The following is a 12,576-nucleotide window of genomic DNA, read 5'->3' as shown; positions in this document are numbered from 1 at the left end:
AACAACCACCCAACAACCCAACTCCACCCTCCTCCCACAGCAGTACCTGTAGATAATACTGTTAACAGAGAAGGTGAAGCCATCGAAGGAGTTTGCTACCACCAGAAAAGAGTCATCTCCCACCGAGAAGAACTCCCAGTCCAGGGCACTGGGGATGAAGCAAGCAGAGGGACAGGTGAGGTGGCCCCTCCACGGCCAGCCATGGAAGCTCTGCAGAGCTGAGCCCACCCCAATCTCTGCCACCCTGAGGAAACACAGAAAATCCTGCTCTTTCCAGGTTGTTCTTGAAGGGAAACCCACCCTTTTTCCCAAATCCAGGGCCTTCTCCAAGCTCCCACTGGGATTTGCTGCTGAAGACCTGTCACCCACTGCCCTCCCCACCAGTCTTTGACCCTGGCAGCATATAAAACATGCATGAACCCTCCAGCAGATCTCCAGGTTACTCAGGGGAAGGATGTGGACTCTTTGCACAGGTACCTGTAGGTGAGGAGGTCCTGGAATTTGACAAACATCTGGGCAGTGATGTTTAGCTCATAGATGGAGGAGTTGATGGCATAGAAGTTAGAGGGTGCTGGCATCCCACTGTCATAGCTGTGGCTGTTTGCCACAGCCAGGAAGACTCTGTTCCCGATATGAAAGACCTCCCAGTCAGCAGCACCGGAAGTCTGTGAGAAGGGAAGCCACGTGAGAAGCTGGATGTGGACAAGCCTTTGCAAGCCAAGGATGCTGAGAGGTGGCAGGGAGACCTGCTGGAGGCGCACAGGAAAAGCTACCCACTCCCAAAACCCTTCAAAGAAAAAATTAAACCTCACTCCCTCTATCCCTATGGGAGAATCAGTGGAAACTATCAACTACCTTTCCAGAGAACTAAAGAGCACCTGCCTCAGAAATTATACCCTGACTTGACTAAAGCCAGAGGAGAGATGGAGGAGTAGAATTTGATCAATGGTCAAGTCTTACCAGGATAGACTGGAAGAGCTGGAAAGAGCCACTGAGCCAGATATAGATGTGTGAGTAGATCTTCGTGGATGTGCCATTGAAGGTGTTAGCCACAGCTAGGAAGGAATACGGCCCAATGGTGAAAAATTCCCAGTCATAGGCTCCAGAGGTAGGGATGGTCTGGTTGGTTTCAAACAAGCCTGTGCTGGGGTTCCACCTGTATATCACGCTGTCTATGTTGTGGTTATTCCCTGGGGGAGACAGACAGACAGACAGGCACTATGAGGAAAAGGAATACCTGTCTTGCAGAAGAGACAAGACCCAGAAACAGGTTCAGCTACGAAAATATTTGCCAGCAGGTTGCAAGGCTGTTTGCTAGTGACCAATTGCTCCCCAAGAAGCAGCCAAAGAGACTCTAGAGCCTCCATCCTCATCGAACATGCTGGCAGCTTGTTCCTGAGCATGCGGTGGCAGCTTTGCGGCAGCTCCCGGCAGAGGAGGGACAGGAGGGTGCTGTATCCCCACACAAGCAGCACACCAGAGCACCATGCCAGTGTCCTGGGGTGGCCAAGCTCTGCTGGCTGTCCCATGGATCAGCCATGTGTAGTGGAGCCAGTCCCAGCTGACTCCCTACGCTACTGATAAAATGGGCTGCCATCACCCTTTAATGATTCAGCCATGTGTAGGGGAGCCAGTCCCAGCTGACTCCCTACGCTACTGATAAAATGGGCTGCCATCACCCTTTGTGCGCAAGCTTGCACATCTGGGAGGGGACCACAGCTGGAATGGCACCACGCTGCCATTTTTCAGCGCTCCTTTGCTAAGTCCCTGTGCTCAGCTCCTGAGTGCTAGAGCTGGCTACGGGCTTCCAATGTGCAGCTCCCTGCAGATGGCACAAATTCTAGAGAGAGGGAGGGGATGCCGCAGCCTGCCCCAGGCTGATCACGTCTGAGCCCATCAGCACCAAAGCACATGCTCCTTCTAGGTCCTGCGCTCTGTTCAAGCATCTTGACCTCACATCTGTGTGGGGCCCAGCCGGCTTTAAAGCTAGAAAACTTCAGCCTGGCATGACCCCTCCAGCCAGAGAAGCTCTTCTAATAAAGAGCTGTGGCTTCACTGGGACAGGAAGGGAGCACCACCAGCTCCTTTCCATCCCACACTCACTAAGCACTGCTCTACTCAACCTGGCTGCACTGGTGTTTCTGCTGGCTGAGCAGCAGCGTAACCATGTGTTAATGGGTTTATGGGCAATCCTCATTGCAACGGAAGACACTTTGGCAAGAAGGGCTACAGGGAGAATAGGGTATGTAGAAAATGTCCACATGGATAAGCGGCAGGTCCTCAGGAACCGACCCTCCACTAACCCCTAAGGATTTGGCTTGGCCATGATGGTCTTAACCCCTGCATGATGTGCATGGCCGCTGAAGGGACCTTTCTGCTGCCACTGCAATGGGAGCAGATCTTGTCCAAACTGGCCATGGTAGGGTCCAATGGAGGTGACACGGGTAGTTTCTAGCCCAGCTCATAGGCAGCTTTTAGCCTGGTGCCAGAGGAGCTGATGCCCCAGAAGCCAGCCCTGACGGCAAGGAAGGAGCCCGCTGGCCCAGCATCCTGGAGATCCAGGGCTGTAGAATTGACCCATTCATCCCCCATGCTCAGAGGTGCAGGCCTCAATCCAGAACAACTCATGGCCCGAGAGAGAAATGAGGCTAGAGCACGTCTGCAGGGTGCCCAGGGAGGGCGAGATATCAGCAGGCTCTCACTTGGCTTCCTGTGTGCCCACAATGTCAAGGCTTTGGCTTCTCAAAAGGCTTAGGCTCTGCAAACCCATGCAGCTGCCCTCACCACTCCACTGTGTTAGGTAGCATTTGGGAAACAACTGAAAAGAAGCAGAGAGACAGCAAAGACAGTATCCCCACTCTTGTCCTTGTCCCCCATGGTCAGAAACTCAGAGAGGGACCATGCCAGACACCTCCCCAAATGCTTTTCTCTCCTAAAATGAGACTGTCTGAAAGGGCTTCCTGAGAGACACCATGGTCAGCACTGAGAGCACTGACTCTCCGGCTTAGCCCTGTACTCCAGGATGCAGAGGGAGCTGCAGTATTTCCACAACAACAGGAGGATTGTCTTGAGCAGGGTGCATGCAGGGATGTTATGGTACCCGACAGCACCCCAGGGCCACCAGTCCCAGTTGAGACTGGCCAGAAGGAAATATAAAGGCTGGGTACCTTCTCTGTGGTTGACCACTGCGAGGAATGCCTCTCCCTCAATGACAAATGCCTCCCAGTCCCTAGCGCTGTGCGTGGCGATCCTCTGGTACGTGATGAATTTCTCTTTCCTGCGGCTCCACTTGTATATAACAGAGAACTCCTGACCCCTGTCATTCTGCTCAAAATTCGCCACTGCTAAGAAGATCTGAAAAATAACAAGCCAGGACATCTTGGTTTTCTCCTCTCCAAGGGGTGCAGACAAGCATGGGCAGGGTGAAGATGGGATGGGGGGGAGCAGACGTCCATGGGATGCAGGGCCAGGGACTGAGGTTGCTGGTGTAGAACAAGACAGCCCTGGCTGGCAAGTGTTCCCAAGGAGCCCCCAAGCAGCATAATGCACCCAAAGGAGGATCAGGAACCTGGTAGCTTGTGGGGGTCTTTGTGCACAGTAGCAGTGGTGCCCACTGTATGCAAAGCTGGGGCAGGTACTTGCAGCCACAGCCTCCGAGCTGAGCAGAGGGAGAGCCTTGATGAAGCGGCTCACGCCCTGCCAAGCCTGGGGATGTGCTAGCAAAACAGACTGAAGAGGAAGGGAGGTCCGAGCTATCAAATCTTCCCTGTAAGGAAAGGTAGTTCAGAAGAAAGATAGAAGATGTGGTAACGACAATAACAATGATAATGATTCCCTGAAATAAAACATTTTCCAGACCAAGAAAATCCCCCTGCAAGCATACAGCATCAGGGATGGGCTTCTGTAAGGCAGGGAGCACATCCAAGCTCATGGGAGTGTGGCATCTGGTTCCATCACTCCAGCATGTTTCGCATGGAGCAGCAAAGGTTGTACTCCAGTTTGGGCCACAAAGAAGCACATGATGAGAAAACAGTCAGTGGGGCAGCCTGCTGCCTCCTGCCCAGTGCAGGACCCTGCCAGCACCAGCCTAGGGCTTTGTTCAGCTAAGGCTCAGCCACCCACAAGGATGGAGACCTTTCACCCTCAGTGGAGGCCAGTGCTGGGTTGACACATGCTCAGTGCTGGGCAGCTCACCCTGCAAGCCCCAGTCCAGGAAGTCCTTTCAGAACATCTCCAGAAACACAGCTTCAGATAGAAGAGAAAGGCCTGGATCCTGCAACTCAGGAGCCTGCAGTGTCTTGCTCTCCATTGACAGGAGACACTAGGAGACTCCGACACTACCCTCTGGGTCTCTTCATCCCATCCCAGCAGAGCATTAGCAGGTCCTGGTATAGGTACCGATGCAGAGGGGTATCCCACATGAAATGTGGGTGAGGAACCGGGGCTAACTGGAGAGATCTGTACCATTGCTGGTGCAACATCTGTCTAGTCATCACCTCCATGCAGAAACATCCCAAGTATGCAGGGCACCTGCCTCTATCCCCAGCCATTCTGGAGCACCAAGGCTAGCCCCAATTAGAAAACCTGCCCCAAGCTGTGCAGGAGAGAGGCCATCCTGCCTAGCAAGTCTGAGTAAGTTTTTCCTCTGTCAAGACCTGAAAACAAACCCAGAGCACATGAGCTTTGGTGAGCATCAACACAAGTACTTCACTGTGCAGGAACCGTGGGGACTGGGGAACATCCCTGCCTGGTGGTCTCCTCTGCCCCTGCAGACATCATTGCAAGGGGCTGTTGTGGGTCCACACTAACACTGTGGAGTCTCAAGGTAGTTCCAATCAGCAGATATACACAGCCGAGAATGTTCCTATCTCCTGCCCATGAGGGTGCAGCCAGAGCTTTGCAGAGCAGGCACAGCACTGGGGATGGCAGGCATGTTCCCAGCCCAAAGCCAGCTTTGCAACACAGCTGCATTTTCAGGGTTTGACCAGGTTTTCTGCAGGATCCCAATGTCAGGCAGGTAATGGGGATGTAGCCCATTTGTGTCCAAACATCAGGGCATTGGTGCCACCAAGCCCGGAGGCAGGACTTCTGCTCATCCCTCTATACCCTGGAGCATGTGGCTTCCAAGGGGGGAGCCCTTCAGCCACCCTGCATGGCATCTGGTGACAAAGCCAGAACAGGTTGTGCTGGAGGGGGAATGATCCCAACTCCCCTGGGAGCTCTGCACATAGCTGGCTCTCAGCAGACGTGTGTTTGGCTTGCCTGAGGCTCTTAAGTATCTCCTCAGGTGGAGGAACCAGGCGGATCCTCTGCAGAAGTCCCATGGCAGATTGCCCAGGGGAGAAGAGATGACTCCAAAGTCCTGGAATGATTTAAAAGGAAGAGGGATTAAAAACGCAGAAGATTGGACTCTGGGTCTCAGGAGGGAGCTATGAGCTCTGATTGCTCTAAGACCACAGATTGAGATCAGATCAGACCTTATACAAAGCAGGACACCCGCCATAGCCAGAGCTCAGGAAGGGCTTTGCTCTCTGTGCTCCCGTGTTACATGCGCTTCCCATGTAAGAACAATGCCACAGCCACTGCCTGGGGTGATACCTGTCTTGCTTCATGGTGCCAGATGCAAACTGCAGCAAAACCTGCTTTCCAGGGGGGTCAGCCTTTGTGCCAGGGTGAAGGCTGCGCTATGAGCACACCCAGACCAGGGTGGACTGTAGCTTTGCACTCTGCACAAATGACATATCGACAGTGGAACTCACTACATTTGAGGCAGGAGTCTGCTAGAAACGAACCCCAGCACATGTAGGATTCAGCTCCAACAACTGGCTTTGGAGGCTAACACATCGCAGAAATCCTGGAGATCTCCAGGGAAGAGTTCTGAGCACTCTGGACACACAATAACCGGTGCTGCCAGCATCAGATGCTGAAAATGGGCTGAGAGGATGTAGTTGTGTCTTGGCAAAAATAGTAAAACACAGAGGTCAGCCCACAGATCAGCTGGCAGAAACTAAGACAGACCTGAATATGTGTATCAGTGTGACCCCATCAAAGAGAAGAGAGATTCACCCTCTAAACTATGCCTGAGACTCAGGCCTTCAGAGGAGAAGCCAGGGTTAGGCAATTGCAGTTTAATATACTGAAATATGAAGGCACTGAAATAATTTTCCAGGCTGACTTACCTTCTTTCCTATGGTGAAATATTTCCAGGACTGAGCTTGATAGGTGGGTATGTTCTGGTAGGGCGCAAACTTCCCATCAGTCCACTTATAGATGGCTGATCCTGGGGGGGTGAACCGGTTGGCTGTGGCTGCGAACAGACCCACCTTTGGGATGGTGAAGACCTCAACGCCCATTGTCTCAGAGTTGGTCACCAGGTTCTGGTACTCCTCCACATAGTCCAGCCTTTGATGGACTAGAAGACCACAAAAACAGAGGGGTGAGGTCAAAACCAGATGATCTTGCCTGGAGGGATGGTAAAAGGCTTGTCTCCAATTCATGGGACAACACATCCAACCCCGTTCACTCCTGCCTGTTCTCCAGTGGAAGGCAGGGCTGCAAAATGTTCTGACAGGCAGTCTCCTCTGGAAGCGGTGAAGAATGACCCACCATGGACTTTGATTGCTTCTTATGAAGCAGGTTGACATATTTATCCTAGAGAGAACGAGGAAGAGAGGAAGAGACCTAGAGCGAAAGGACCTGGGCTCCTGAGACGAGCCTGGTTAACCCATACCTATCTGCAGCAGCCCTGCACTGGATGTTTTCTCTGGCAGGAGCCAGCAAGAGCTCTGGAAGAAGTTAGAGAACACTTATACAGAATCAATGCCAGAAATTAGAACAGATAGGTTAAGAGCCGTCCCAATGGCAAATGGGTGGGCACTGGAAAGGACAAATGGCATGAGAAGGGGTACAAGAAGGGCCGGTGTTGGCGGCACCAAGGAGTGCAGTTCAGACCCCAGTATGAGGTCTCCTTGGTAAACAAGGACATGGTGCCAATCCTGATGCTTTTCAGAGGCAGGGAAAGATGGGGAGTCCAGACACTGCCAGCTCTTGTGGGGACTAAGTGGTTCATCCATCCAAACCCACCACGTGGGTGCCAGCATAAGAAAAAACCCAGGAGACAGGGGAAGGATGGCTTGGATACTGGCATGCTCCATCCTCCATGTCTTCACCAGGGATCCTGGGCGGACTGCCTCAAGTGAGCGGGAGAGTGTCAGTGAGAAAAATCCATTTCATTATTAAAGTACGTCCATTCATCCATCCATCCAGGTTCTGGTTGCTTTCCCACCAATGTTTCTCCAATGTTGCCCAACAATTTTCTGCACAAAGGCCATCAGAACTGGGAAGACACAGGGACCTGCCTCCACCACCCTTCCATTGCTCCCTCTGGTACCTCTGGCAGCTGATGAGTCTTTCTGCTCCTTCTTGTCCACCCCACAATTGCTTCTGTACCAGAAACACTAGTCTCTAAGAACCCCATGGTGGGGAGCACCCCAGCACTCCAGGTGAGGCTCTCAGTGGGGTGAGCAGTCCCACTTGGACAGACCAGTAGTTTGTTCCTGACTGGAGAAGCCCCAAGAGGAATGGACAACATGGACAAGGCGGATGGACAACACAGGCACTGTGTTAAGTGATCAGGGAGCTGGCTCAGAGAGGTGCTTTAATCCAGAGCTACAAGAGCAAAGTGAAGTCCATCCAAGCAGCAGAGGCAGGAGGACACCCCAGACCCTTCATTCTGCTTGTTGCCTGAATTGGTTCCCACCCCAAAGTGCTGTCAACGGCAAATGTCTGCTTCTCCTCTGCTTGCAGAGCCTCCCACCATCCCTAAGAATGTATTGCACACCAGTACCTTCCAGCATGGAAATCCAGGTGCTGCCATTGCAGAGGTACAGCCCTCGCTGGGAGGCATTGAACCAGAACTGCGCCTTCTCCTGCTTGGTGCAGGGTGGACGGGTCCCCAGGGTCACTTTTGTGTCGGTCTCTGGGCACAGAGAGGATCAAGGAAGACATCTCTTAGCACACACGACGGAAGAGCAGCGAGGCTCATCCCCACGCCCACAGGGAGCGTAGTATATCCCAGTCCTGTCCTGATGATGGGCAGCAGGGAACAGGAAAAGGCATCCTGGCACCAAGGTGGGAAGCCACTCTCTGAGACAACCCTGGAGGCTGGCACCCATGGGGCTACTGGCATGAGCCCAGCACTGCCGAGGGACTGGGGCAGGGGCATTGCGGCTGTCTAGGGGGGTTTTGGACAGGGATCCCACCTCCCACACACATTGAGAAACATCTCTGCTCATGCTCCACGCCCAGTCCCTCACTAAGAGCCTTCCTCAACAAACACCGAAGGCAGCCAACGGAGCCTGTGCCACATGTTGTTACTGACCGTAGGGGTATTTTAGCACCTCGTTGCTCACAGACTTTGCAGGGAAATCCTGGAGAACAGTGGGGACAGAGAGCGTCGCTACTCTAAAGTTCAGGGCAGTGCATATCTGAGGGGTTGCATCGGCTCCTGGCAGCAAGACAAGCTGTCTCAGCAAGCCCTGGGAAAACAGGAGCAGCAGGATGGAGAGCAAGACCAGCAAGACCAAGAAATGGAAACTCCAGGTGATTCATGCTCTGAATTTCCCTCACGTTTCTTGCTTGTTGCCCTCCCTCCAGGCTGTGGAAGCCTCCATGGGATTCATGCACATTTATCAGGTCCTCACTGCATGCCCAGCCTGCCAAAATCCCCATCCTGGGCGGTTTAACAGCTGGTGCAAGGGGAGCATTGGCAATGTACTTAGCTGCAGATGGCTTTCACTGCCCCCACTTTTCACTACTGGTCAGGATCAGGCACCGCCCTAACTTTTATATCAATCAGATTGTGCCATCAGCTGCCTTTCTGCCATCGCACCGCTGACAACATCCTCTTAAAAACACGTATGTCCCACAAAGTCCTAGTCACCAGTACTGTGTCTTGCATGCCCACAGCCAAATGGGGACCGAGCCCAGCAGTGGGACCCCCAGCTACCTCCACTGCCTGCGATGCGGCCCAAGCCTTACTAGCACAGGGGGCTGAGGGGACTGCAGCTTGCCCCATGGCCATCTACAAGTGCCCCCAGGCAGCCCCACACCTTGGGACACCTACCGTGAACATGCCTTTTCTTCTTCTCCTGTTGCCCAGGTAGAAGCTGGCTCTCTTTACCGACAGAGAGGCTGGAAATGGTGTCTCCGCCACTCTGCAGAGGAAGAGGCAGGGACAATTTCATGGCATCTGCTGGTGGCTGGAGGAGATGCTGGTGGAGGAACATAGCCCTGCCAGCCTTCCTGAGCCCCTCACCATGGCCCCTAACCTACACATCCTTGGAGATGCTGCAGTCCACCGTCAGGGAGAAGGACTGGCCAGAGACAGCCAGGATGAGTGTGTGCCACTGGTTGTCAGAGAGGGAGACATTGGGGAATGTGACACGGGTCTGCCAGCTGCCGGCATGCTCCGGGCTCCAGAAGAGGAAGTGGAGTTTGTTGGGGGCATAGCGCAGCCCCACCAGCACACTGGGGCTCTCCTCTGCCATCAGCGTGAAGACATACTCGTTTCTCTGCGGAAGGGCATTGACTCAAATCTACATGCCACAAGCTGCAGGGCTGGGCTGTGCTGTGCCCACTCCATGCCCAGACAGCAGCACTTACCTTGGCAGGGACACTGAGGACCCTCAGCGTGACAATGATGGAGAACTCCTCAGGGAAGCGGTCACAGTGGATGAAGAGCCGGGAGGCAGGGAAGACCAGGGCACTGGGCTGCGAGGCAGCGAGCTGGAAGCCACGCACTCCTTGCACTTTAAACACTCTCATGCCATGTGCCAGCCGGCCAGCAGGGATCACCTCCGAGAGGATGTCCAGCGGGTGCAGGTCTACGTCAAGAGGCAGTGGGGCACATCATGACAACCGCAGCCATCTGATGCTGTCCCATTGCGGGATGGGGTCCCCACCTTGCAGTGAGGTGCTCTGCTGCCTGGCTTACTCAAGGCAGTCAGCCCATCTCCAGTGCTGGCCAGAGTGCTCCATGGCAGCAGGCGGGCCTGGCAAGCCTTGGTAGCCTGCCATCCCCTGGCTGGGGTCTGCACCAAGCCACTGGTTCAAGGACGCAGGGGAGGTTTGCCCTCCAGCCACCAAGGTCGACATCTGAATCCCTGGGGCCAGGACCAGCTAGAACTACCAGCTTCCTCAGGATCCACCAGCACCAGCAACTGCAAATGGAGCCAGGAGAGCAGGAAGGGATCTGGCACTCCAGGCTCACTCACGGGGGGGCCACCCAGGGTGGTTGAGCACTCCAGTCCTAGTCCCAGCTCTCCCAACCCAGCCCTAATTGCACACACAACATGCACACACGCACACACATACACACACACGTGTACTCCCCCGGCAGACACCAAAGCTGCTCATTAAATAATTATCCTCTCTCCAGAAGACAAAACAACGTGCCCAGCCCCTGGGCATCACCCAGGTGAAGAACAACAGCGCGCACCAACTCCCCCGGCAGACACCAAAACTGCTCATTAAATAATTATCCTCTCTCCAGAAGACAAAACAACGTGCCCAGCCCCTGGGCATCACCCAGGTGAAGAACAACAGCGTGCACCAGCACTGCAAAGCCATCCCCACATAACACTGCCAGGGTGGCTGCTGCTCCAACATACTGGCAAGCCCCGTGCCAGCAGCTGGGGGAAGTGTTGTACCTGCAGCAGGTGCTTCTCCCACTTCCTCACCCTGACCCCCTCTTAGCATTTTTGAACACTTCCCTGGCAGGACTCTGGCACCCGCAGCAAACACCAGAGAGGCTCAGTGATAATGCCCAGAGGATGAAGCAGGTCTTGACTAGACTAAAAGATCCCTGACTCTGCCTCATCCCCAGCGAGGCTGAGCTTTTACCTCCTATTTTTACTAATAAATCTCAGCTGCTGGAGCTCAGCAGGAGAGCTAGGAGGATGGGAGCTGTGAGCAAGGCTGGACCAGCTTGTGTCTGAATCCAAACCAGCTGGAGTGGGGAGGTGTTTCCCCTGGGCACTCCCAGCCAGCCAAAACCCAGACGGACAGAGCAAGAAGGATCCTGCTCTTGTGTCTCCATCCAGCCTGGAGCAGAGAGACCAGCAAGGTCCTTCCCACCCTGCCACCTCTGTGTCCTTCCTGCCACCCCTCTGCTGGTTTAAGCTGCTTCTAAAGCAAAACCTCGTGGAGTGGGGGTGGGTGGTGGGGAGAGTGATGAGGCTTAACTGAAACAACTCATTTCAGAAATGCATGACTTGGGGAATGACAAGTTCCTGTTTTTCTCAGCAAAAAGCACAAGCTGAATTCAGACTTGGATTTGCAGAGGGGTTTAGGAGCCCTCGACTGCCCTGGGGATGGCTGGCATGAGCCAGGAGACAGCTCAGCCAGGGCTGTAGGCTCTGCCAGAGGCTGTAGGCCAGGAAGGGACCAATTCCTAAAACCAAAACCAAATCCTAAACCCAAAGATGTCCGTCCTAATCTGCCTCCTGCACTGGTTACTGCCAGCAACCAGAGCGGAGCCAGCAGTCAATGGCTGCGAGAGCAGCTGGGGTGTTCCAGCCCAGGTCAGGGAGTGCACGTGCCTGGCAGCAGCATGTTCTGCATGGTGGCTGCACGAAGCTGGATGCCATCAGGGCTGTGCTGGGAGCCAGAGCCAGGTGCTGGCAGGTGGGATGCAGGGGAGGGTAAAGGTGCTGATGTTGGGGCCTCAGCACCCCTGGGATCCCTCCAGCCAAGGCTGCTTGGGGCGGTGGTGATGTCCCCAGAGACATCGGAGCACCATGATGGAGGAGGTGGTGGGCAGAACCACTCTGATCTCTCCCAGCTTTCCTTCTCACTGCTGTCTGGGCTGTAATACAATGTACATACAGGTGCCATCAAACTGAGACAAACCCCAAGCACATAGAGCTTGGGCCCAAGCAGCCCCCAAAAACGAGCTGAAGTCGCATAGCCCATGCAGGGACCACACGGCATGAGGACAGGGATGAAAAGGCAGAGGCAGGGGACAGAGATCCTCTCTCGCTTGGACTGTTCTCAGTGCTTCCCCGTGGGAAATGCTGTCGGAGCTGCCAGTTCCTCGGCTGGAGGAAGCAGGGTGGAAGCTTTCTGTGAGGTTTTGCTGCTGGGAGGGCGTAGGTTGTGTCTGGCAGAGCACAGAGAGCCCCAGAGAGCCTGGGGAGGGAGGGACTTTCCAGGGGGACTTCATGGCACTCCTCTACTTCTTCTTCCAGCCCTTTCTTTTCTGGTTCCCAGGGCCAGCAGACCTATGTGCCACAGGGATGGGCATGTAGCTCTCCCCATAACATCAAGAAAGGCTGGATGCTCCGCAATCCTGTGCCACACTGGGGGGCTGAAGGTGCAGGGATGACCCCACTACCCACTGCTCATGGGTGCAGGCAGGGAGCTGGCAGATATAGCACCCAAGGCACCATACCATGCTGTCATCCCAAGACTCAGTCCACCAAAACCCCCAGTGCTGGTCTGCCCAGAAGAGGCTGTTCCATGTGGAGCCCCCCACAGCAGCCACATGCCCCCCAAAATGGAGCACACTTTCTGGGG

At 54.4% G+C, this 12,576-nt stretch overlaps 1 protein-coding gene across 1 annotated transcript in view; it reads right to left on the bottom strand.

Annotated features, from left to right (window-relative positions):
* The window catches only part of TSPEAR (thrombospondin-type laminin G domain and EAR repeats), a 13,487-nt gene that overhangs the window by 508 nt on the left and 403 nt on the right, over positions 1 to 12,576 (bottom strand). Inside the window, exons 2-11 of the mRNA XM_010137156.1 lie at positions 9,664 to 9,884; positions 9,334 to 9,572; positions 9,125 to 9,215; positions 8,381 to 8,537; positions 7,847 to 7,978; positions 6,180 to 6,412; positions 3,168 to 3,354; positions 961 to 1,190; positions 478 to 665; positions 47 to 148 (exon numbers count right to left, since the gene is read on the bottom strand). Of these exons, the coding sequence (XP_010135458.1) occupies positions 47 to 148; positions 478 to 665; positions 961 to 1,190; positions 3,168 to 3,354; positions 6,180 to 6,412; positions 7,847 to 7,978; positions 8,381 to 8,537; positions 9,125 to 9,215; positions 9,334 to 9,572; positions 9,664 to 9,884 (1,780 nt within the window). The remainder of the gene's footprint in view (positions 1 to 46; positions 149 to 477; positions 666 to 960; positions 1,191 to 3,167; positions 3,355 to 6,179; positions 6,413 to 7,846; positions 7,979 to 8,380; positions 8,538 to 9,124; positions 9,216 to 9,333; positions 9,573 to 9,663; positions 9,885 to 12,576) is intronic.

The sequence above is a fragment of the Buceros rhinoceros genome, unplaced genomic scaffold (genome assembly GCF_000710305.1).
Source record: "Buceros rhinoceros silvestris isolate BGI_N320 unplaced genomic scaffold, ASM71030v1 scaffold12945, whole genome shotgun sequence".
In the NCBI taxonomy this organism is placed as follows: domain Eukaryota; kingdom Metazoa; phylum Chordata; class Aves; order Bucerotiformes; family Bucerotidae; genus Buceros; species Buceros rhinoceros.
This window is presented reverse-complemented; position numbering and strand designations above follow the sequence as displayed.